Source organism: Microcebus murinus, chromosome 27 (genome assembly GCF_040939455.1).
Source record: "Microcebus murinus isolate Inina chromosome 27, M.murinus_Inina_mat1.0, whole genome shotgun sequence".
Classification (NCBI taxonomy): Eukaryota; Metazoa; Chordata; class Mammalia; order Primates; family Cheirogaleidae; genus Microcebus; species Microcebus murinus.
The window spans coordinates 7,737,620-7,759,420 of record NC_134130.1 but is presented as its reverse complement, the minus strand read 5'-3'; the positions used below and the strand labels follow the sequence as shown (position 1 = coordinate 7,759,420).

The 21,801-nt window shown below is 62.2% G+C and overlaps 2 protein-coding genes across 7 annotated transcripts; one reads left to right on the top strand and one right to left on the bottom strand.

Moving 5' to 3' along the window:
- Window positions 1-38: 38 nt before the first annotated feature.
- On the top strand, window positions 39-14,481 carry ARHGAP45 (Rho GTPase activating protein 45). 3 transcript variants are annotated; one of them, XM_012745735.3, is made up of 23 exons: window positions 39-191; window positions 2,198-2,528; window positions 5,383-5,526; window positions 5,723-5,807; window positions 5,889-5,961; window positions 6,116-6,182; window positions 6,265-6,402; window positions 6,500-6,564; window positions 6,786-6,896; window positions 6,972-7,052; window positions 8,560-8,748; window positions 8,977-9,114; window positions 9,204-9,394; window positions 9,537-9,661; window positions 9,745-9,825; window positions 9,945-10,049; window positions 10,149-10,318; window positions 10,746-10,934; window positions 11,013-11,150; window positions 11,420-11,646; window positions 11,721-11,931; window positions 12,579-12,687; window positions 13,511-14,481. In XM_012745735.3, exons 1-23 carry the CDS (start codon window positions 54-56, stop codon window positions 13,855-13,857), a joined length of 3,453 nt encoding a protein of 1,150 aa, XP_012601189.1. In that variant the 5' UTR covers window positions 39-53; the 3' UTR covers window positions 13,858-14,481. The 3 variants fall into 3 exon arrangements, with proteins under 3 accessions (XP_012601189.1, XP_012601192.1, XP_012601190.1); XM_012745738.2 differs by lacking the exon at window positions 39-191 and adding an exon at window positions 987-1,301; XM_012745736.2 differs by lacking the exon at window positions 39-191 and adding an exon at window positions 1,377-1,504.
- A 1,751-nt stretch (window positions 14,482-16,232) lies between these two features.
- Window positions 16,233-21,607, bottom strand: POLR2E (RNA polymerase II, I and III subunit E). 4 transcript variants are annotated; one of them, XM_075998191.1, is made up of 8 exons: window positions 21,450-21,607; window positions 20,391-20,565; window positions 19,635-19,750; window positions 18,749-18,829; window positions 18,086-18,144; window positions 17,887-17,965; window positions 17,597-17,678; window positions 16,233-17,044 (listed from the first exon to the last, which is right to left on the bottom strand). In XM_075998191.1, the coding sequence occupies exons 1-7, from the start codon at window positions 21,504-21,506 to the stop codon at window positions 17,613-17,615; spliced, it is 633 nt and encodes a 210-aa protein (XP_075854306.1). In that variant the 5' UTR covers window positions 21,507-21,607; the 3' UTR covers window positions 16,233-17,044; window positions 17,597-17,612. The 4 variants fall into 4 exon arrangements, with proteins under 4 accessions (XP_075854306.1, XP_012601180.1, XP_012601181.1 ...); XM_012745726.3 differs by having other exon boundaries at window positions 16,233-16,969; XM_012745727.3 differs by having other exon boundaries at window positions 16,233-16,914.
- Between the last annotated feature and the right edge of the window lie 194 nt (window positions 21,608-21,801).

Genomic DNA, 21,801 nt, shown 5'->3' with positions numbered 1-21,801 from the left:
AGGCCAGAAGCCCATCCACCAGCCTTCAGCCGCTGACCCAGGCGCTCAGAGCAATGAGCGGTGGGCAGAAAGTCCTCAAGGGGCTATTGGGCTGGGTTTGCGGTTGGACACGGGCCTGGAGGGTTGGATGGAGGACTGGAGGCTGTGGCCTTCGAGCCTTGTGTCCAGGAGACCCGCCCCTCCCACCTGAGGTCAGTAGAGGGCTCTGGGCTTTTGGATTGGGGGTAGGACTCTGGAGGGGAGGGGAGGAAGGGAGACCTGGGGAGGGGAGAGGGTTCACACTGGGGTGCCCGGGGTAGGGTGGAAGGGGACTGGGACCTGTACACACCCAGACGCCCTGGCTCTCGGGGCCCACAGCCTCAGTATGTTAGCAGCGCTTCTATGCCTTCCTCCTCCTCCCCAGCACTCCCGGGGGGCTGTGCGTGTGTCCCAAGACCCCACCAAGTCCCTGGAATGTAGGATGGGGGCTCCGCTGAGGACAGTGTTGGTAAGGGGCTGCAGGGCCGGCCACTAGGTGGTCATCCCACTCCGCCCTGCCCTGTCCTGTCCTACCCGGGCTCTGCTGAGCTCCAAGGTCTGCAGGATGGGTGACCAGAGAGGTCAGGACCGGGGCACGCCTGCAGGGAAAAGCGAGACTCTAGAGCAGGTGACTTCGGGCTGGTGTATGTGTCCTGGGTCTGAGTGCAAAGCTCAGTGTCCTCCATGTCATCTGCGGAGCTAGGCTCATGTGAAAGTCCGTGTCCCTGGCTGTATCGTGCACGCGTGTCCGTGTACTCCCAGTCGCGACTAGGCATGTGTCTGAGTGAGGGACAATGTCCCCGCAGTCGGCTGCCTGGTGCCTGCTGAGGGCGCCAGTGCCAGGCAAGAGCGCCCCGTCCAACACCCCCGCGCAGGGGCGCAGAGCTCCCGAAAGCGGAAGCCGGGGGCGTGGCCGGGGCCGGGGGCGGGGCCTGCAGCCGCACCTTCGCGCCCACTCTGCGGAGCTGCAGGCTGAGGCCGGGAGGGGTGGGGGGCGAGTCTGCTGCGCTGCCTCGGAAAGCCTTTTCCTGCTGGGGAGGGCCCGCCAAGGAGGGCCGGACCTGTCACGTGGGCCTGACAGCTGGGGAGGGGGTGTCGGGCGACAATGTGGCCCCGAGGCAGCCAGCGCTGAGACCCCCCAGCTTGCCAAACCCAAGCCGGCGCCCCTCGGGCCACCTGGAGGCGGCCCCACCATGTTCTCCAGGAAGAAACGGGAGCTCATGAAAACCCCTTCTATCTCGAAAAAGAACCGGGCGGGAAGCCCCAGCCCGCTGCCCTCGGGGGTGAGTCAAGCCTCTGCGGGGAGCCGGGCGGGGACTAGCGACTGACACCCAGCCCAAGGGGGATAGGGACGCCGGGCCAGGCGGGGCCTGGGCCCGGCAGCACCATGCTGGGCCGCCTGGGGGCCCAGGCCAGCTACAGCCCCTACCGGGCTGGACGGCAGGGGCCTCAGAGGAGGGGCCGGGACCTCCTCGTTCAGCTCACGGTAGGGACACTTTGGAGTGGCCACTGCGTCCCCAGGGCCGGTTGTGAAGCCTGGGGAGTGGGAAGGTACCTGGGTGGGGCAGTGTCAGATCTGGGACACGCAGGATTCGAGCTCAGGCAATTTGGGGGCCCCAGAAACCGTTGAGAAGCAGGAGGGCTGGGCCTGGCTGCTGGGTTGAAGGTTTATAACGCAGCAGGTCTTGTAACAGGATCCATGGGTACCGGGACTGGGGGTGTCTACGAAGATAGGGACTGTCTACAAGGCCCTGGGGTGTCCGTGAGACTCAGGCTTCTATAGGACCCTTGGGGTACAGGAATTATCAGAAGTGTCTTCACTGGGAAGTAGGTGCATCTGCTGAAGCCTAAGGGGGGCTGCAAGGGCTGTGGACCCTCTCCTGGCCCTCCCTACCCCCACCAGGAAGTGGGGTGCTCCCTCCCCCGTGCTCCCCAAAGGCCACGCCCCTGGCTGTGGTTAGGGCAGGACCGTTGTTTGTGAAAGCTCTAGGGAAGGGGATGTTGGGTAACAGGTGTGGGGGGGCTAAGCTCAAAATCTCAGCCCTGTGACCTCTGGCCTGTGACCCCTGTGGGGTCAGAGGCTGAAGGTCCTCCAGGGCCCCATTTCATTTCTGGGGAAACTGAGGCAGCATCCAAGCTGGAGCACCCCCTTTTACTAGCTTCCTCCTTCCTACCCAAGGAGCTGCCCAGGAAAGAAGGGGTTGATGCTGTGTTCTCTGGACCAAGCCTGGAGCCACCAGCTGCGACCTCGGGCGTCAAGGCCACCGGCACACTCAAGCGGCCCACCAGCCTGAGCCGCCATGCCAGTGCAGCCGGCTTCCCGCTGTCTGGTGCCACCTCCTGGACACTGGGCCGGGGCCACCGAAGCCCACTGGCAGCCGCCAGCCCAGGCGAGCTGCCTGTGGAGGGCCCCTCCCCTGATGCCGTGGAGGACATCTCCCACCTGCTGGCCGACGTGGCTCGCTTCGCCGAGGGCCTTGAGAAACTCAAGGAGTGTGTGTTGCATGACGGTGAGAGCCAGCAGGGGCACTGAGGCCTGGGAGGAAGGCAGAGGTGGACACAGATCTCTCTAACCCTTAGGGGTCAAAAAAGGAGAGGCTCAGAAGAGGATTGCAGGGAGAGCTGTGCAGAAGTGGTCACGACAGCTAAGGCTCTGGGGGATGTGTAGGAGTTTGGTGTCAACTAGGAGGGAAAGGCAGAGGAATGTCCCGTGTGCAGGCTGAGAAACACGGAAATGGAGAATGCACTGGGGCAGGCCATGGCGTGGGGTACACGAGGTGTGTGAGGATGAAGGCATCCCGAGGGCCATGGGGAGGCACAGATGGTGTTAGAGCAGGACAGGTGGGGGCAGATCTGTATTTTGGAATGACTTGGACTGGAGGTTGGCTGAGGTCTGGGCGGGGAGAGGTTCTGGAGCGGCAAAAGCCTGGACAGGGACATCAAACGGCTGGAGGTGCTGGGAGTGAGCTGCCTGTGGGATGGCAGTTCCGTTTTCTCCTCCACGCGGTGCTGACAGCCCAACTTCCTGCCGAGCTATTTTCATCTGCTTCCTGTTTGTCCCTGGCAGCCCGGGCGGGCGGGCACCTCGTGTGCTGCTTCCAGCGCCCACCGGCTGCTCCCGGAAACCTCAGTGCCAGGGTCGGGCCAGCACCCCCCCCAGCCACCCGTTTTACAGATGATGAGACCAAGTCCCTCATGGGGCGCTGAGCCCCAGCTCACCTGGCCGTGCCCCCAGCCAGGGTTGGACCAATGCGCCTTCCAGGCGCTACTGCCGGGCCGGCCCTGCTGGGAGGGGTGGGAGCCCTTGAGGTTATCTGGTCCCAGGGCTGGGGCCAGAGCTGGTTTCCTGGGGAAACTCTAATCTCTGTTCCTTTCCGAGCCTGTCGCTTCCTTGGAGGCCCGGCCTGGGCGGGGCTCTGCCCACAGGCCACCTTTGCAAGGTCGGAACTGGGCCGGCCTTGGTGGGGCCTCTTTCCTGAGCCTCGAGGGCCACCTGGGCCCCGGGAAGCCCTGGTTCCCAAAGGGTCTGGGTTCGAGTCTTGAAGCCGCCCCTGCCCCACTGTGAGACTCTGCCAGGGCCCCTTTCCTCTTTAGATCTCAGATGACTGGTCTGTAAAACACCCCCGCAGGGGTGCTGAGACTAACCAGGTGTCCAAAGCATATTGTCATTGCTACAGGGCCCACCCTGCACCTTGGGGACCCCCCCCACCCGCAGGCAGCCTAGGAGGCATGGGAGGCAGGGGCGCAGGTGGACAAGACCAGGTAGCTGCGGTCCCTTCACCCCCTTCCCGGGGCCTCTTTGCACCCCGGGCTTGGGCTCTGGGCCTCAGTTTCCCCACCCTCCCTCAACCTGTGGCACCTGGAATCGCGCAGCCTCAGGTTTGGACCCCTGCGCCGCACGCTGTGGGGGAGCCAAGGACCCTGGCCAGGGCGATCGGGACGCCGGGGCGGGGTTTTCCTCGGCGGAGGCGGGGCCTGCAGACCGGCCCGAGCCGGTTTGGTCGCTAGCTGGCCACCAGAGACCCCCAACAGGCAGTCGCCTGGTCCCACGAGTTCATGGTCTCCACATCCCGACGGCCGCACCATGTGTATCTGCGGGACGGTGCACTCGGCGCTGGACGAGGGCCCGGTGCGCTGCCGCGCGGGGACCCGAGGTGAGGGGAGGTTGCGGGGCTTGGGGTCCACCAGCCCCACCGGGAGCACGTGGCGCCTGGGACGTTTGTGTCCCGCCGGCTGGGGACACAGCCGCTGTTGCGCGCTTGCCTCTGCTGTGCCCGGCCGAGTGGGGACTTCGCAGGGGGCCCGCCTGACGTCAGCTTCCTGGGTGGGGAGCACTGCAGGGACCTTGGGGGCCAAGACCCCGTGGCACGAGGGGCGGGTGCGTGGGAGGAATGTCCCGGGAAGGGGCGTGGCCTGGAGCCCCGAAGCCCCTTCCCACGGAGAGGACTCAGGCGCAAAGAGGCGCTGGGCTGCTGGAGGTCCTAGGCGTGGGGACAGTGCCTGGCAGACTCTCTGGCTGGTGACTCCACGGGCCTCTCCCCAGAGGTGGCATTCAGAGGGGGGTGCCCAGTGCTTTTTGAACATCCTCGCCACTGCCGCCGGACGGCCAAAGCCGTCTGTCCTGCTGGCACCAGGCCACTCTGGGGCTGTGTCTCTGGGCATTCTTTCGCTGTGGCAGCATTTAAAAATTGTTTTTGTTTTTGACCAACTGAGAACATTTTAGGAGGGCATTTAAAGGCACATTCCAGCAGGCAGATCTGCCCATGACCCTCCTGTCTTCTAACACCTTCTATGGCTCCCTATTGCTCTGGAGATGAAGCCAGGCAGGGTCCTTCTGTCTGGTGTTCTGATGCCTTCAGATGTAATGGGAAAGCTTTGTGCCTCAGTTTCCTTGTCTGCAACACGAGGACCATGATAGTACCTGTCTCCTGGGGTGGCTGCCGATAGACAGTGAGATGACGGGGTTGCTGGGGGCCCAGCGCCCAGGCAGGAAGGGAGGGACAGGGCCGGGCAGGGCTTTGAGCTGTGCTCAGGTCTAGGGCAGGGCCGCGGACAGGCGGCCATGTGGAGGAAGGGGCCCGGGACTGCACTTGAAGCACAAGGGGCAGTTCCTTTCTGGAGGGACAGGAAAAGCGTGTTCTTGGCAGAAGGGACCGTCTAAGCCAAGGTCTGGCCTTTGCTGAGGTAGCCAGCAGCCCAGAGAGGGACAGTGCCCCACCCGAGGTCTCACAGTGAGCCCTGGATATGCCATCTCTGCCTCAGTTCCCCCACCTGGGGACAGGAGCTCTGAGCAGGAGGGAGGAGGTAACAGACTTTCACCGGGACCAGGCTCCTACCCCTGCTCACACCGACTCTGCCCAGCAGAACTCCTTGAGGCCCGCCGGCCACTGGCCCACGAGTGCCTGGGCGAGGCCCTCCGTGTAATGCGCCAGGTCATCTCCAAGTACCCGCTGCTGAACACCGTGGAGACGCTCACGGCTGCTGGCACCCTCATTGCCAAGGTCAAAGGTCAGCCAGCTGGGACCGGGCAGCAATGGTTCTCTGCGTGGGGGTGCTTCCTGGAGGAAGGGATGTTTGAAGTGGGTTTTGAAGGATGTATAGGAGTTTGGCAGGCACAACGGTTCCTTGACGCTCCCCCTGGGCTAAGGGCTCACCTCAGTGAGTTGCAGGGACAGAAATCTCCTTGTCTCTGTGCCTGTCCCAGCCTTCCATTACGAGAGCAACAATGAGTCAGACAAGAGGGAGTTCGAGAAGGCGCTGGAGACGATTGCCGTGTCCTTCAGCAGCACGTGAGCGCGGGGGCCTGCGGGGCGGGCGTGGGGGGGTGTGGGACCTCTGTTCCTCTCGATGCTGACACCCCGGCCCTGCAGTGTATCCGAGTTCCTCATGGGCGAAGTGGACAGCAGCACCCTCCTGGCAGTGCCTCCGGGGGACCCCGGCCAGGTGAGCGTCCAGGCGTTCAGGTCGCAGGGCACGGCAAGTCACCCTTGCGTCCCCTGCGCCCCTCAGTCTCCCTCTCTGCCCAGGCGGGCGGTGGCCGTCCCCCACAGGGTGGGCCCAGCGCGGGGCAGGTGTCAGCCGTGCCTCCCCTCCGCAGTCGGTGGACAGCCTGTACGGACAGGGCGGCGAGGGCGCCGCTCCCAGCGCTGAGGACTGCGACGCGGGTAAGTCTCGGGCGCGGGCGGCGCCTGCGAGGCGGGCTGGGAGGCAGAGGGCCCGGCCGGGGCTGAGCGGGTGTCCCCCCAGGCTGCCTGCCCCCCGAGGAGGTGGACATGTTGCTGCAGCGGTGTGAAGGAGGCGTGGACGCCGCGCTGCAGTACGCCAAGAACATGGCCAAGTACATGAAGGACCTCATAGGCTACCTGGAGAAGCGGACCGCGCTGGGTGAGTGTGGGGCGGGGCCGGGCTGGGGAGGGGGTTCTGGGCAGGCGGGGGTTGGGGAGCCTCCGTCCCGCACCTCACACTGCCCCCCGGCCTGCAGAGATGGAGTTTGCCAAAGGCTTGCAGAAGATCGTGCACAACTGCAGACAGAGCGTCATGCAGGAGGTGGGGGCCGGCCGGCGCCGGGCAGGGTCCCTGGGGCCTGGGTGTGAGTCTCAGCCCCCTGTGAGGGCCCGAGGGCAGGGGCTTCGCCCGGACCATAGGGCCAACGGTGGGTGGGTGGCTGGCTGGCTGGCTGCAGGGGCTGAAGAAGCAGTGGGCTTGGGGTGGTGGGCCACCCCTGTCCCCATCTGTCCCTGCCTCAGTGACCAGTGCCCCCCCCGCAGCCACACATGCCGCTCCTGTCCATCTACTCGCTGGCCCTGGAGCAGGACCTGGAGTTTGGCCACAGCATGGTGCAGGCGGTGGGCACGCTGCAGACCCAGACTTTCATGCAGGTGGGCTGCACCCCAGAGGGTGGGCTGGGCGGTGGGTGGTGCCAGGGGTCCCTCTCACAGCCCGTCTCTCCCCAGCCCCTGACCCTGCGGAGGCTTGAGCACGAGAAGCGCAGGAAGGAGATCAAAGAGTCCTGGCACCGCGCCCAGAGGAAGCTGGTAGGGCCGGTGGGCGGGGCGGGCAGGGTGGAGCAGCTGTCCCGGGCGCAGCCTCCTAAGTGCACCTGTGGGGCTGGCCATGGCCCCGCAGGCTGACTCGCTCCTGGCTCAAAGATGCTCTGGCCACACCTGTAGTCCCAGCTACTCAGGAGGTTGAGGCAGAAGGTTCTCTTGAGCCCAGGAGTTGGAGGCTGCCGTGAGCTGTGATGACACCACGGCACTCTAGCCTGGGCAACAGAGCAAGACTCTATCTCAAAAAATAAAAAACAAAGCAAAAACAAACACTATTGCCATAACAAGCTTGTGTCCCCATCTTAAGGACACGTGAGGATTTCTCTTGGATCAGTGCCTGAAAGGGAATTGCTGTGTCAAGGGTGTTAGTGTACGAGCTACCCTCCCAGGCCCGAGCAATGCTTTTCCTCTTTTGTGGACTCTCAGTTCCTCTCCTTTGTGCACCTTGGGTTGGATGGTAGCTTATTCTTGTTGATTTTCCAGAGCTCTTTACATATGAGAGAATAACCTTAATGATGTGAGTTACAGACTCCCCTACCCACCGCTACTCCTGTGTTTATTCTTTGACTCTTGATTTTATCTGTGGCCTATTTTGCCAGGTAGAAACTGTGAGTGTTAGTAGTAGTTGATTGTTAGTCTTCTATGGTCTCTTTTTTTTTTTTTGAGACAGAATCTCCCTTTGTTGCCCAGGCTGGAGTGAGTGCCGTGGCATCAGCCTAGCTCACAGCAACCTCACACTCCTGGGCTCAAGCAATCCTGCTGCCTCAGCCTCCCGAGTAGCTGGGACTAGAGTCATGTGCCACCATGCCCGGCTAATTTTTTCTATATATATTAGTTGGCCAATTAATTTCTTTCTATTTATAGTAGAGACGGGGTCTCACTCTTGCTCAGGCTGGTTTTGAACTCCTGACCTTGAGCAATCTGCCCGCCTCGGCCTCCCAGAGTGCTAGGATTACAGGCGTGAGCCACCGCACCCGGCCCTTTTATGGTCTCTGAGTTTTGTGTCACTCATCAAAAGACCTTCCCCAGGCTGGGGTTATTTTAGAAACTCCTCCCATGGTTTCCCCTAGTACTTGTGTTGGTTCCTGTCTCTATGTGTAAGTCTCTGATGGTGTAGGCTGTGCGGTGTGGCCCTCCCCAAGGCCCCCTGTTTTTTGACTAACTGCCGTTCCTGCCAACCCTGAGGGTGTCTGACTTCCTGCCTGCCGGCCTCTGTTTTCATCTGCGAGAAGGGAAGTGAAAGAGACAGTGGCTTGAGACATCAGCCTGCTCCTGCAGGGGCTGGCGGAGGTGGCGGGGATGACACTGTTTGTGTGTCTGTGCCTCGGCTTCCCAGGCTGTCAAATGGGCACCCCAGACGCCCCTTCCTCACAAGGTCCCACTGTGGGGGGTATTTGGGCCGATGGGGGTGGGAAGAAGGGTGGGGGGAAGCTGGGAGACCAAGTCCTGTTGCAGGACAGGGTCAGACCTGGGCCCCTCGCTCCCACGCCCACAGCAAGAGGCAGAGTCCAACCTGCGCAAGGCCAAGCAGGGCTACGTCCAGCGCTGCGAGGACCACGACAAGGCCCGCTTGCTCGTGGCCAAGGCGGAGGAGGAACAGGCAGGCGCCGCGCCTGGAACGGGGAGTACAGCCTCCAAGACCCTGGACAAGCGGCGGCGGCTGGAGGAGGAAGCCAAGAACAAGGTGAGGCCGGCAAGGAGGGGGCCGTGGAGGGTCCCAGAGGATGAGACTCAGGGGTGGCGTCTCTTGGGGCAATGTGTGAACTTTCCCACGCCAGGCCTTTGCCCGGGCTGTGCGTCCGGCCAGGAATGCCCTGCCCACCCTTCCCTGCGCGGCTCAGCCCTGGGATGTCTGACTCAGGCCTGGCAGTGCCCGGGGGCTGAGCCTGCCTGTGCCCCGCGCCCACCGCAGGCGGAGGAGGCCATGGCCACGTACCGCACGTGCGTGGCAGATGCGAAGACGCAGAAGCAGGAGCTGGAAGACACCAAGGTGACCGCATTACGGCAGCTCCAGGAGGTCGTCCGGCAGAGCGACCAGACCATCAAGTCGGTGTGTGCTGGGCTCCAACCACCGGGGCGTGGGGCGTGCAGCCGCCGGTCCGGCCTCCTGACCCTGCTGCCCTCTCGTGCCGCCCGCAGGCCACCATCTCCTACTACCAGATGATGCACATGCAGACGGCCCCGCTGCCCGTGCACTTCCAGATGCTGTGCGAGAGCAGCAAGCTCTACGACCCGGGCCAGCAGTACGCCTCCCACGTGCGCCAGCTGCAGCGCGGGGAGGAGCCCGACGTGCACTATGACTTTGAACCCCACGTCTCTGCCAACACCTGGTACTGCCACCTGCCCCCCCGTCCCCACCCGCCATGCACATCTGTGCCCTGGGGAGCTGGGCTTCTCACCTGTCACAGGGTGGGCAAGAGGACCCTGTGCCACACCACCAAGGCCCCTACTCCTCGCTCTTCCTCCCACCAGGTCCCCGGTCATGCGTGCCCGGAAGGGCAGCTTCAACGTTGGCGACACTGCAGGGGCCGACACCGCCAGCAGCCCCCCAGAGGAAGGTGGCTCCCAGGAGGGGACACTTGCCAAGGATCGCAGGGGTAAGTGCCTGGCGGCGCCCAGGACTGGGCACTGGCTCCCTGTGGCCCCTCCAGCCCTTCGACAGAGATGCCTCTTTCCTCAGGTGGGCGGGGACACCAGGTGCACAAGTCGTGGCCAATCTCGATCTCAGACTCGGGCGCCCTGGACCCCAGCGCCAGCTCAGGTGAGGACCCTGCCGGGTGGGCTGGGGCAGGGGAGCTGCAAGATGCACTGGGGGTGCTGGAGGCTTCCAGATGGGTCCCTGCTGGCTCGCGGTGTCTGACAGCCCTGTTTCCTGCTCAGGGGACTTTAAGAAGTTTGAGCGCACATCCTCCAGTGGCACCATGTCATCCAACGAGGAGCTGGCGGACCAGGAGGGTGGTGCAGGGGCTTCAGCCTTTGAGCAGGGTGAGGGTCCCCCGACTGGGGTGTGGGGAGAGAGGAGGTTTGGACCTGGGCCTGGCCCTGACCTGCCTGGGTGACACTGGCTGCCCGTCCTGCCCCCAGATGACCTCAACAGCATGGCCCCTGAGCTGCCCGCCATGCCCAGTGGGCCCTTCCGCCACGTGGGGCTGTCCAAGGCTGCCCGCACCCACCGGCTCCGGAAGCTCCGGACGCCCGCCAAGTGCCGGGAGTGCAACAGCTACGTCTACTTCCAGGGTGCCGAGTGCGAGGAGGTGAGTGGGGTCCCCGAGGGAGGGCTGGCGCCTTTGAGGTCCCAGGCACCAGCTGGCCCGTGTGCCTTCAGGAAGGTCTGGCCTAGAACTGAGAGCGAGTGGGAAGCTTTTGTGTATGGGCGTCTGGAAGGAATTGTAGGGGGTGATGGATGGGCTCCTTCAGTTTGGGGGACAGGGTTGGCTCTCTCTGGAGCAGAGAGCACCCCCTATAGGGCATCTGAGGAGGAGTGTCCCAGGAGGAGGCACAAGTAGTGCAAAGGCCCTGGGGCTGCAGCAGGAAAACCAAGGGGTGGGAAGAAGTGGAGGCCGTGGGGTGGACAGGAGCCTTCGGTGTGGTGGAAGTGCCACGTGGGGGGCTATGGGTGGCCTTGGGGGTCATTGGTGGCGGGTGGGGGTGTGGCACAGGGCTCACTCCACATCCCTGTAGTGCTGCCTGGCCTGCCACAAGAAGTGCCTGGAGACCCTGGCCATCCAGTGCGGCCACAAGAAGCTGCAGGGCCGCCTGCAGCTCTTCGGCCAGGACTTCAGCCGGGCGGCACGCGGCACCCCCGACGGCGTGCCCTTCCTGGTCAAGAAGTGCGTCTGTGAGATCGAGCGGCGGGCGCTGCGCACCAAGGTGAGGCCGGGTGCCGAGAGGGGCCATCACGGGGGTGGGGAGATGGGCATGGGTTGAGGCTGACTGCCCCCCCCCCAGGGCATCTACCGGGTCAACGGGGTGAAGACGCGCGTGGAGAAGCTGTGCCAGGCCTTTGAGAATGGCAAGGAGCTGGTGGAGCTGTCGCAAGCCCCACCCCACGACATCAGCAATGTCCTCAAGCTCTACCTGCGCCAGGTAAGACCCGCTGGAGGTGGGCAGAGCAGAGGCCTAGCCTGAGCCAGTGCCTGGAAGGGCAGGAACAGGTGACACTGGGTGGGGTGGAGAAAGGCCATCGTGGATGGGTGGGGCTGAGGCTAGGGGCGTGGCCAGGGAAGACTAGGTGGGGCCAGCATTTGGCAGGGGCGTGACCACAGCTGGGGCGGGGCTGTGGCTAGGGGCGGGGCCTTGGCAGGAGCTGGGCTGGGCCAGGCCCACGGACCCCAGCGCTGACCCCTTGTCTGCAGCTGCCCGAGCCGCTCATCTCCTTCCGCCTCTACCATGAGCTCGTGGGGCTGGCCAAGGACAGCCTGAAGGCGGAGGCCGAGGCCAAGGCGGCCTCCCGGGGGCGGCAGGACAGCTCGGAGAGCGAGGCGGCGGCCTTGGCTATGGTGGGCCGGCTGCGGGAGCTCCTGCGGGACCTGCCACCTGAGAACCTGGCCACGCTACAGTACCTGCTGCGGCACCTGCGCAGGTGAGGGCAGGGGCGGGGGGTCAGGGGTCCCCGGGGGCCGCTCACATGCACCCCTCACGCTCCTGCCCCCCCAGGATCGTGGAGGTGGAGCAGGACAACAAGATGACCCCGGGAAACCTGGGCATTGTGTTTGGGCCCACCCTGCTGCGGCCGCGGCCCACCGAGGCCACTGTCTCCCTCTCCTCGCTGGTGGACTACCCCCACCAGGCCCGCATCATCGAGACGCTCATCGTCCACTACGGCCTGGTCTTCGAGGAGGAACCAGAGGAGGCACCTGATGGCCAGGTGAGGACAGGGGTCTGGCCCAGGGCCATCCGAGCGGGTGATGGTGAGGGCTGCTGGGGGCAGCGGTGGTGGTCTGTTGCATGGACGATGGGGAGAGAACTGGCCTGGACAGGGCCCATTTTGTTTGCCTTCTAAGCAAAGAACTTGGGGAGAGCCCCGGGTGGTACAAAGGCCCTGTGGCTACCCCTCTGCTCTCTGGCACTCACATGAGACCTCTGTCTGCCACGCCATTGCTGGATGGCTGGAGTCACCTGCACCCGGCTGCCAGGTTTCACTTTCACCTGCTCAGACCTCCGTTTCTAGGAATCCTGTCTGTCTCATTTCCTAAAAGCGTCTTGTCCCCTTCTCCCCTGTTCAAGTCTTCCTTCTACATCTTTATCTGTCTTCTGGCGTCTCTCACGTGGACGGAAGCAGCTTCCTGGGTTTCCTCCTGCTCTGCTGCGGCAGATGGGCTCTGCGAAGCCCAGAGTGGGCTGGGAGTCGGAGCGGCTCAGCCTCTGATAAGAGCTGACTGTCGGGGCCGAGCCTGCGTACAGCAGTGTGTCGGGTCATGGCCTCTGCAGGACCGGTGCCAGTGACTCTTAGGGGGTTGTTTGTTTTGTTAATTTACCCCCAGCCCCTCCCTGACCTCTGTTCTGCCCCTGCAGGGCGGGTCCTCTGTCCAGCAGGCTGAAGTAGTTGTCCAGGTGCCATACCCGGAGGCGGGCGAGGGGGCTGCCTACCCCCTGCTGGAGGAGGTGGAGGACAGGGGAGAAGGTGAGTGCTGTGGTTACCGCTCCGCCTGTCACCTCGGCAGCCCTGGGGGAGCCCGGATGTTTTGCCAGTGTGCACAGGTGCCCAGTGACAGTGTTGTGCGCACAATAGCTGATTGGGCCACATCTCAGTGCCCGGAAGCTGCATGTTCTGTGGATTTTGTCTGTGGTGAGGACCACATTTGTTTTTCTTTTTTTGAGACAGAGTCTCACTTTGTTGCCCAGGCTAGAGTGAGTGCCATGGTGTCAGCCTAGCTCACAGCAACCTCAAACTCCTGGGCTCAAGCGATCCTCCTGTCTCAGCAACCCGAGTAGCTGGGACTACAGGCATGCGCCACCATTCCTGGCTAATTTTTTCTCTATATTTTTAGTTGGCCAATTTCTATTTTTAGTAGAGACAGGGTCTTGCTCTTGCTCAGGCTGGTCTCGAATTCCTGAGCTCAAGCAATCCTCCCACCTGGGCCTTCCAGAGTGCTAGGACTACAGGCGTGAGCCACTGCGCACAGCCCACATTTATGGAATGTTCTTTCTTTTTCTTTCATGCTGTTGTAAACACAAGCGAAGCAGTGCTTTTTCGAGGTCCACACTGAGAAATGGGAGCCTTGAATGTGCAAGTGATGCCTGTGTGTTGTCCCTAGAGACGCCAGGCTGGCTGGCCACATCGCCTGTGGGCGTGTGCTTTCCGAGGGCAGGGATGGGGCTTGGTAGGGGTGAGAGCCCCAAGATTTGACTCAGGTGGGGCCAGCCTCATGGTGTCAAAGGCGGCTGACCCGGGACCTCCCTTCTGGTGGTGGGTCACCTCCCTCCTCCTCGTCTCTCTTCCTCAGAATCCCGCGTTGCGTCCAATGACTCGGACTCGGAGCTGGAGGAGGCCTCTGACCTGCTGTCGTCGTCAGGCGTCAGCACCCTGCGCCACTTCAACTTCCTGGAGAAGCAGGAGTCTGAGGCCAGCTTGGAGGAGGGTCCCCGCAGCGGCAGCGGCAGCGAGGAGCAACTGGAGACTGCAGCCAGGGAGGACGGGGATGAAGATGAGGACAGCCCGGCCCCGCAGCTCTCCGCGTACAACACCAACCAGTCCAACAACGTGGCGTGGGGCCGGCTGCCCACCGTGAGACTCCAGGGCAGACGGATCGCGCTGGGCACCTGCGGAGAGAGGCAGCCAGAGTTCGTCTGAGCTGTGGCGCGGCGGGGCCCACGCCCAGCTTCTCCCCTGCCGGCTCCAGCCCCTCTGGGGCGTCCCTGGCCCAGGGCACAGCTTGGTCACGCTGTCCGGTGGTCGCTGCAAGCACCTGGACTTGGAGAGTCCCGCCAGCACGCGGTCTCCTCCCTGCAGCCCACACAGCAGGGGGCAGTGCTGGCCACCTCCTCTCAGGAGCGTCCAGGAGCATGAGGGCCAGCGAAGCTACGGGGACCCAGCACACCCCTCCGTGCCCCAGAGCTGAGCTGGAGGAACTCTGCTCTCTCGTCCAGTCGCCCGGCCTTCCTATGAGCACCCACAGGGCTGCGTGGGCGGAGGAACCTGTCCCTGCTCGGCGCACCCCACTGCCCCAGGGCCTGGTCATCACAGGGGCAGCAGGCCTGGCCCTGCATGGGGGTGGAGGCCCGCCTTTGGTGCGGCTTCCTGGGTTGCAGGATGGCTAGGCCCGCACAGTGGCCTCGGGATGCCATCGCTTTTTCAGAAAACCAGTCTTGGACACCTGGGGTTTAGGTACGTGGTGAAGTCGCTTACGGGTCACATGTAGTTCTTTTGACATGCACATTTATTTTGCTTAAAATAAAGTTTTTAATCTGGTCTGTTTCCTGTGGTGTTGGTGGCCTTGGAAGGGTTAGAGGCTGGAGGGGCACAGAGGGCCCTTGGTGGCTCCCTGGGGAAACTCACAGGGAAGAGATTCTGCCAGAGCCAATGCAGGGGGTGGGCCTGGGTGGTCTTCAGACAGGCCGTGCAAGTTTCTCACGTAAACTTACCGCTCAGGGGTGTCCAGCAGAACTTTCCAGATGGTGGTATATTCTCCATCCTCAAGGTTCTTCCTGTACACCAGCCCCAAGTGGCCACCAAGCACTGGAAATATGGCCAGTGCGCTTGCAGAACTGCATTTCAAATTTATTTTGTTTTGAACCAGGCAAAGTGGTAGCACCTGTAGTCCCAGCTACTTGGGAAGCTGAGGCAGGAGGATCACTTGAGCCCAGGAGTTTGAGGGTGCGTGATGATGCCACTGCACTCCAGCTAGGTGACAGAATGAGACCTTGTCTCTGAGAAACTTAACCCAATTAATAGGTGAAGGATCGGTATGGACATTTCTCCAAAGATACATAAATGGCCAACAAACACATGAAAAGACGCTCAGCGTCATCAGCCACCAGGGAAAAGCAAACCAATGCCACAAGGAGAAACCACTTCACCCCCAGCTATAACAAAAAAGACAGTCGATAATAAGCATTGGAGAGGTCGTGGAGTCATGGAGGAACTGGACCCTCACACCCAGCTGGGGGGATGTGGTACCCTGCTGCAGCCGCTGGGGACTTTTAGGGGGCTCGCCAAAGATTAAACTGTCACCACGACTAGCAGCTCCACTCCCGGGTGTCCACTGGAGAGAAAGCAAAGCGCACGTCCACGCAGACCCGCACACGGGCGTTTACAGCAGCAGGTTCACAACAGCCGAAGAGTAGAACAGCCCAAGTTTCCACCAATGAACAAACACACGTGGCGCACCACACACTGGAACACCACTCAGCCATGAAAAGGGACGAGGCCTGACGCAGGCCACAGCGTGGATGCACCTTGAGGACATCGTGCTCAGTGAGAGACGCCAGACACAAAAGGACACAGTGTGTGACTCTGTTTACGTAAAATGTCTAGAACAGGAAGATCCACAGAGACGGGACGTGGATTCGTGGTCACCAGGGGCTGGGGGAGGGGCTTGGGTTTCCATGTGGAGTAATGAGAACGTCCTAGAACTAGATTTGAGGCGATGGTTGTAGTTCATTGTAAACATACGCACGCATTACTGGGCCTGGTGTACACAGCTGCAGTCTCAGCCATTAGGGAAGCCGAGGTGGGAGGATCGCTTGAGCCCAGACTGGGCAACACAGTAACAGCACCTCTAAAAAAATTAAAATTCAAAACACACACCAATTGCACAAGAGTGAATCCTATATAATAAGTGAATTATATCTCAAAGTTGTTACAAAGGAGAAAAGAAATAGCTACAACTGCTCTGAAGTAGGGTAGGCAAGGACTTCTGAAATCAAACTCTGAGGGAGAAAAACGGACAGTCTGATCCCAAACTTCTATGTGAGAGAAGCCGGATAAACAGACGCACACCAGCGAACTACCCCCATGCCACGTGTGCAGGGAGAGACACAAAGACATGCTCACACCTGCGCAGACCCAGGAAGGGCAGAGGAGCACTGAGGCAGGAGGCCCCATGGCGGGGGCAGCTGGCATTTTGGGGCAAACCAGGGCCCTTGAGAACAGAGGACGACCAGGAGCCCACCAAGCTGACCTTGTGTGCTCGGGGCGAGGCCACGCAATGAAAACCTAACTTAGTCTTGGTTTTTAAAACAAACACGTTTATTTACTCAAAATGTCTTTGAAGTTTGGAAACATCCAACATCCTACGGCAACAGAAAACTCCAAATGAGTTGTAATCGCGAACCCTGCCAGCCTTGGAGCGCCCATGGGTGCAGCCCCCACACACCCGGCCCCAAGTCTCTGGCAGGAGAGTCCAAGGGGTGGGGGATCGGCCGGGCAGCTAGGCCCCCTCGGGAGGGAAGATGAATCGATGGTGGCTGAGGGCCTGGGAGGAAACAGCGGCTGGCAGGCGATGCAGACCCGAGCCCCTGAGGGGGAGTCAGTGCAGCTGGGCAAGGACACGGGACTGCTGCGTGGCACCAGCTGCTCCCGCTGTCCTCCCGCTGGGGTCTTGTCCCTCCTGGGGCCCTAGCCCTCAAGGATCAACAGGTGAATCGAGCAGCCAGGCCCCAGGAAACCTCACCCCAGGAAAAGTGAACAAGGCAGTGGCCACCTGCCTTGAGGAGTCCAGAGGAGCAGGGGTGAGGCTTGGGGAGGACCAGACTCCCGCAGGGCAGAGCAGGGCGGGGGCATCTGTCCTCAAGACAACGGTTGTTACTGTCTGTCTGTCCATCTCTGGGTCTGGGCAAGAGACGACAAGGCTGTCACAGGAGCTGGGCAGCCCCACACCCACGCTGCTGAAGAATCCAGCTGGCAGGCCTGGAGGGAACAAGGCACAGGCCACGGTGCAGGAAGGTGGGACGCTCACTTGTGCCTAGCAGGGTGCAGGAAGGTGGGATGCTGACTTGTGCCTAGCAGGTGTGAACAGTGGCCCTGACTTCAAAGGAGGCTGGACGGCAAGGCCACAAAGAGAAACCTGAGCTTCAGTGTTGGGCTTGGTCTGTGCCTTGCCTGGGGGCTCCGGGAGCCGTGAGGCAGCCTGCCAGGACAGCACCTTGGGGTGTAGATGGGGTGGGGAAACCCATGGGCACCAAGACAGGCTCTGGCCAGGCACACACACTGTCTTCCTAGGTCCCAGGGCCTGGGGGGCCACTCAGGAAGCTGGGCCTGAAAGTGGCCCTCCTCCCCCAGTCTGAGGTCTCTGGGCAGGTTTCTAAACCCTCTTCTAGAAAGTGCTGCCTCTCACTGCCGTGTGGGTGATGGGTTCCTACGTCTAAGGTGGAAGGGAGGCTGGGAGCAGGGAGGCCGTGGGCACCAGGACCCTGGCTTCCCGGGCACAGGAGCCGAGGGAGCTGGCGTGTAGGCCGGGTGGGGGCTAGGAGTGTTGTGGGAGCGCCTAGTGGCCCGGGGGCTGCACTAGACCCCCCCCAGGAGTCGGAACCTCAGTTGGGCCAACGCCTCCTGAACACAGACGGGGCGTGTTCCAGCCCCACCATCTCACCTGTTGAGGGCGGGGGCTACTGGACCAGCCGGTAGGTGATGTACCTACCCGCCGTCTCGCTGGGCCGGATGATCTTCACCACCTGGGAAGCGGAAGAGCACGAGCTGGGGGCTGGGAAGGCTAGGAGGTGGCCCCAAGTGTTTACACTCTTCTCAGGGCCCAGGTTGTAAGAGGGGTCTGGGGGTGTGGCCCAAGTGCCCATCCAGGCTGCTGGGGAGGGACAAATTCCTCAGTCTCCAGGCGGCCAGCTCAGAGCAGCCGTGGGGCCACTTCCTGGCAGGGGCTCTCACCTGCCCCCGCTTTATCCCAAAGTAGCGTGCCACAGGGTCTCCCGCCTGGATCCTGGGAAGCTGGTTCTCTCGGAGTTTACTGGGAAGCATGCTCAGGGAAAATGGCTGGCTGGGTTGTTGGGGGACGGGGGAAGGGCTACAGGATGCTAGACCAGGGGACAGGGAGGGGAGGGGGTAGCCAGGGCACCAGGAAGGATACTATCGGGCCAGCAGCTCCGTCACCTCCTCCTTGGTCATGACGACGTGCTCTGGGACCAACTGCCAAGACAGGAACCCACCAGCTGTCACCAGCATGAAAACAGGGAGAGAGGCCCTGCTGGGCTCCCTGGGTGGCCATCACAGCCTGCCAAGGCACAGGCACAGAGGCTGTCCTCCTAGGTCCCAAGGCTTAGGGGGCCACTCCAGAGGGTGGGCCTGAAAGTGACCCTCCTCCTCCAGTGTGACATCTGAGCAGCTTCCTGAACCCTCCTCCCAACACAGAGAAGAGGGAAATGGGGGGATGGGGGTGCCGCGGATGAACCACAACTAGGTGCTCAGGGATGTCTGCAAATCTACTGGCTGAGCCCCACCCCCACCCTGACTGCCACGTGGTTGGGGGGGCCGGAGCCTGCAGGGAGGAGCCCCCTGGGCTTCTTATACAGACACCTGGGGCCCAACCAGGGATTCAGTCACCTCGATCAGGGGCAGGCCTGGGGACCTATATTTCTAGCAAGTTCCCAGGTGCTGCTGCAGGCGTGGGGCCACCCTCTGACAGCCCTGCTGCCCCAGCCCCCAGACTCATCTCCAGTGTTTTCCTGTCCACTCCCAGACCCCACTTCTCCTCGGCCCCAGTGAGGGCAGGGCCAGGTGCCACCAGACGCACCTCGTGCTCCGTGATGTTGATGAGCAACTCCTGCTGCAGAAACTGCTCCAGGATGTACTTGGGGGCCATGTCAACCAGAGACTGCAAGAGACCAGACCCTCGCACATGGCCAAGCAGGGGAGCCCCCTTCCCAGTCCAGTGTCCCAAGACAATCCCCATTCACTTCCCACCCCAAGCTAACCAGAGTTTATTCCTGTGCCTCAACATGGTGTGCCATGTCACACATCAGGAAAAACCCCACGTTCCTCTGTATGAAAGGGTGCCCTTCCACCCCATCTCCTAGGCCACGCCTCAGGTCTCCACAACCTCGTGAGGGTGGCTGGGGACTCAGGCTCCTTTCCACCTGTCAGACTGCTCACATGGGTTGTCCTCACAGCTGGGATGTGTCCCCGTGTGTGACCACAAGAACTCCACAGCCGGATGGGCCAGGGACAAAAGTGCTGGCCTGTCCACCCCCTCAACACACCCTTCAGCTCAGTTCTGTCCAACTGACAGACACGGACAGGCCACCTACAGACCCTGTGCCTTGGCTTCTCCCTCAACTCAACAAAGGGGGTGGGGCCCGCTGGGTCCCCACTGGAGAATGCCTCATCCCTGTGCAGACAGGACAACTGCTCAGAGGCCAGCAGGACAAAGAGCCTCTGAGACTGCATGACCACCCTGGAAAACGGCCCAGCCTGGGGCCACAGGAGGCAGCAGCCAGAAGTGAGGCACGTGGCAGAAGTGGCCAGGGCTTGTCGTAAACACTGGCTGCTTCCTCCAGGGGACCTCGACCTGGGCCCCAGCACTAGGCGTGTGAGCCACCAGCCAGACGCTCCTCTGGGCAAGGAGGCTCCTGAGGATGTGAAGCTGGCTGAGGGGAGGGGAGAGGCGGAGGCGCACCAACCTGCTTAGCGGAGGGCGTCATTCCCTGCTGCACCACAATGAGGGCGCGGGTGATGTTCTCCTCCTGCATGCGCTGGCAGTACACCTTGATGGTCTTGATCCCCACCTTGGGCTCCTCTGGAGACAGAGTGTGCACTGGCCTGACTGCTGGGGATCCCTCCTGCTGCCCCCACACCCTGCTCCAAAGCATCTGGGTTCTAGCCCTGATTGAGGTCAGCCATTTCCCCTCAACTTCCACGCTGTGCAAAATGAGGCTGACCTGCAGGGCCCAGGCAGGGAGCTGACACCCTACCGTCACCCAGAGACCAGGAAGTGAAACAGTGAACTCCGACTCCAGGGAGACCCCTGACCCCAGGCTGGTTCTGGGGAGGTGGGTGATTAGGCACCAAACTCTACAACAAAGCTGGGCCCCAGGAGACGGAGCCCTGTATGCTAGGCCACACAGGCGAGCAGGTGGGTGCTGGGCCCCAGGAGAGAGGCCCCTGGGGTACTCTTGGCTGGAGAGAATGCTCAAGGAAGGAAGGACACCAAGGACAGGGAAACTGGAAAAGAGGAAAAGATGCTGACCATCACAAGGGTCAGAGGTCAACAGCATCACCTACGACAAAAAGGGGGAGGGGAGCTTTTCTCCCAGGCTGGTGTAGACTCTGGGCTACTCAGGTGGGTGCTACCGGGCACCTGAATAGGTGCTCAGATGATTTCACCATAACAGGGACAGACACACTGCTGCCCAAGACCAGCAGGGGAGGACCCTCACCTGGGAAGAAGACGAACATCTGGTCGGTGGGGTCGTCGTTGTGGGCCACCAGGACGGTGAGGTCTGTGCGCCGCGGCCGCCCTTCACTAGGCTTGTCCCCAAACTGGGCTTTGAACTCCTCCAGTGTCTGGTCCAACTCATCCTGGGTCACCAGGTAGCCACGGTCATGGCATAGCTGCAAAGAGAAAGACCCAGCTGACCCCTTGGCAGAGGGGAGGGCAGCAAGAGCTCCTGCGGAGTGCTAACCCTTTGGCCCAGACATGGCTGCCACAGAGGAGGACAGACCAGCAACGGCAACTTGGGTGAGGACTTCCTGTGTGACACCCTTTGGTCCCTATAGCCACCCTATGAGATAGGACTAGTGTGACCTGCAGAGGCTCACAGAGGTGACTCGCAAGAATCCGGCCAGGTCTAAACCCAGCAGGCACATCCAGCCCTCTCAACCTCTCCAAGCTCCCTAAAGACAGGCTGACAGGGTTCCGGTCCCTGAGAACTGAGAATCAGGCCGTGGGGGGCTTCACGGAGGAAAAGAGCAGTGGTGCAGGGACGGGGAGGTCGGGCAAAGTAAAGGCTATCCTCTTTCTCCACTGGGTCATTTTCAGGCCACCCAACGAGTCCCAGGTCTGAAGCAGCACCCAGAACGAAGGGCTCCCAGGCATTTGCCCCGTTTCCGCGCCAAGCTGCCCCTGCCAGCTGCCTCCACGTCCAGCCCCAGCTCGGCCGCTGCCTCCCAGGGACAAACTCCCCCAGCCTCAGGGGATGACAACAGGTTCAGGACTAAAGCACAAAAAGCGCAAGGGGGAAACAGAGCGGAGGAGGGTCTGCGGTGCGCCCGCGCTCAGGCCCCCGTCCCTCCGTGATGCCGGCTCGGGTGGGCTCCGCTAGCCCTGGGCGGACCCGGCACCGGGGCCGGGGGGCGGCCTCGAGGACCTGCGTCTTCGCCAGACCCTCCACTCCAGCAGCTCGGGCGGGGGCGGGAGGAGACCCCTCCCCGGGCCTTTGCACGTGCCGTTCGCCCCCCACGCCGCGTTCGCTCCGCTGGGCACCCACGCGCCGAACCTGCATGATGGTTTTACGGATCTTCCAGAGCCGGTACGTCTCCTCCTCGTCGTCCATGGCCGCCGCTGCTCGCAACAGCTACACACGCGCCAGTCAGGACCCCGCGGACTGCGCCTACGCCGAAGCCCGCTCAGGCTTTTATCCCGCCCCCTGGGTAGGGCTGTCGGCGGCGAACGCCTGAACGCAGAGACGTCCGCAACCGGCAGCGCCAAGGGCAACCCGAGCAAGCCGAGAGCGGCGGTTGGCTGCGCGAGACACTCACCACCCCCGCAGTTCTCGCGTGGCTTTGGTCGCTAAGCCTGCCGGGAGTTGTAGTTTCTGCCAAACTCCCTGTGGTGGGCGGCAGTTTAGA

Bases quoted from the DNA above. Each gene is read 5' to 3' on its own strand.
- ARHGAP45 (XM_012745735.3), top strand. From the start codon at position 54: ATGAGCGGTGGGCAGAAAGTCCTCAAGGGGCTATTGGGCTGGGTTTGC. The intron at 2,529-5,382 runs GTGAGAGCCAGC...TCTGCCCAGCAG, and splicing joins GGAGTGTGTGTTGCATGACG to AACTCCTTGAGGCCCGCCGG. The intron at 6,403-6,499 runs GTGAGTGTGGGG...CCCGGCCTGCAG, and splicing joins GGAGAAGCGGACCGCGCTGG to AGATGGAGTTTGCCAAAGGC.
- POLR2E (XM_075998191.1), bottom strand. From the start codon at position 21,506: ATGGACGACGAGGAGGAGACGTACCGGCTCTGGAAGATCCGTAAAACC. The intron at 18,145-18,748 runs GTGCGTCTGGTG...CTGTCTTGGCAG, and splicing joins TCAACATCACGGAGCACGAG to TTGGTCCCAGAGCACGTCGT. The intron at 17,679-17,886 runs GTGAGAGCCCCT...TCCGCTTCCCAG, and splicing joins TTGGGATAAAGCGGGGGCAG to GTGGTGAAGATCATCCGGCC.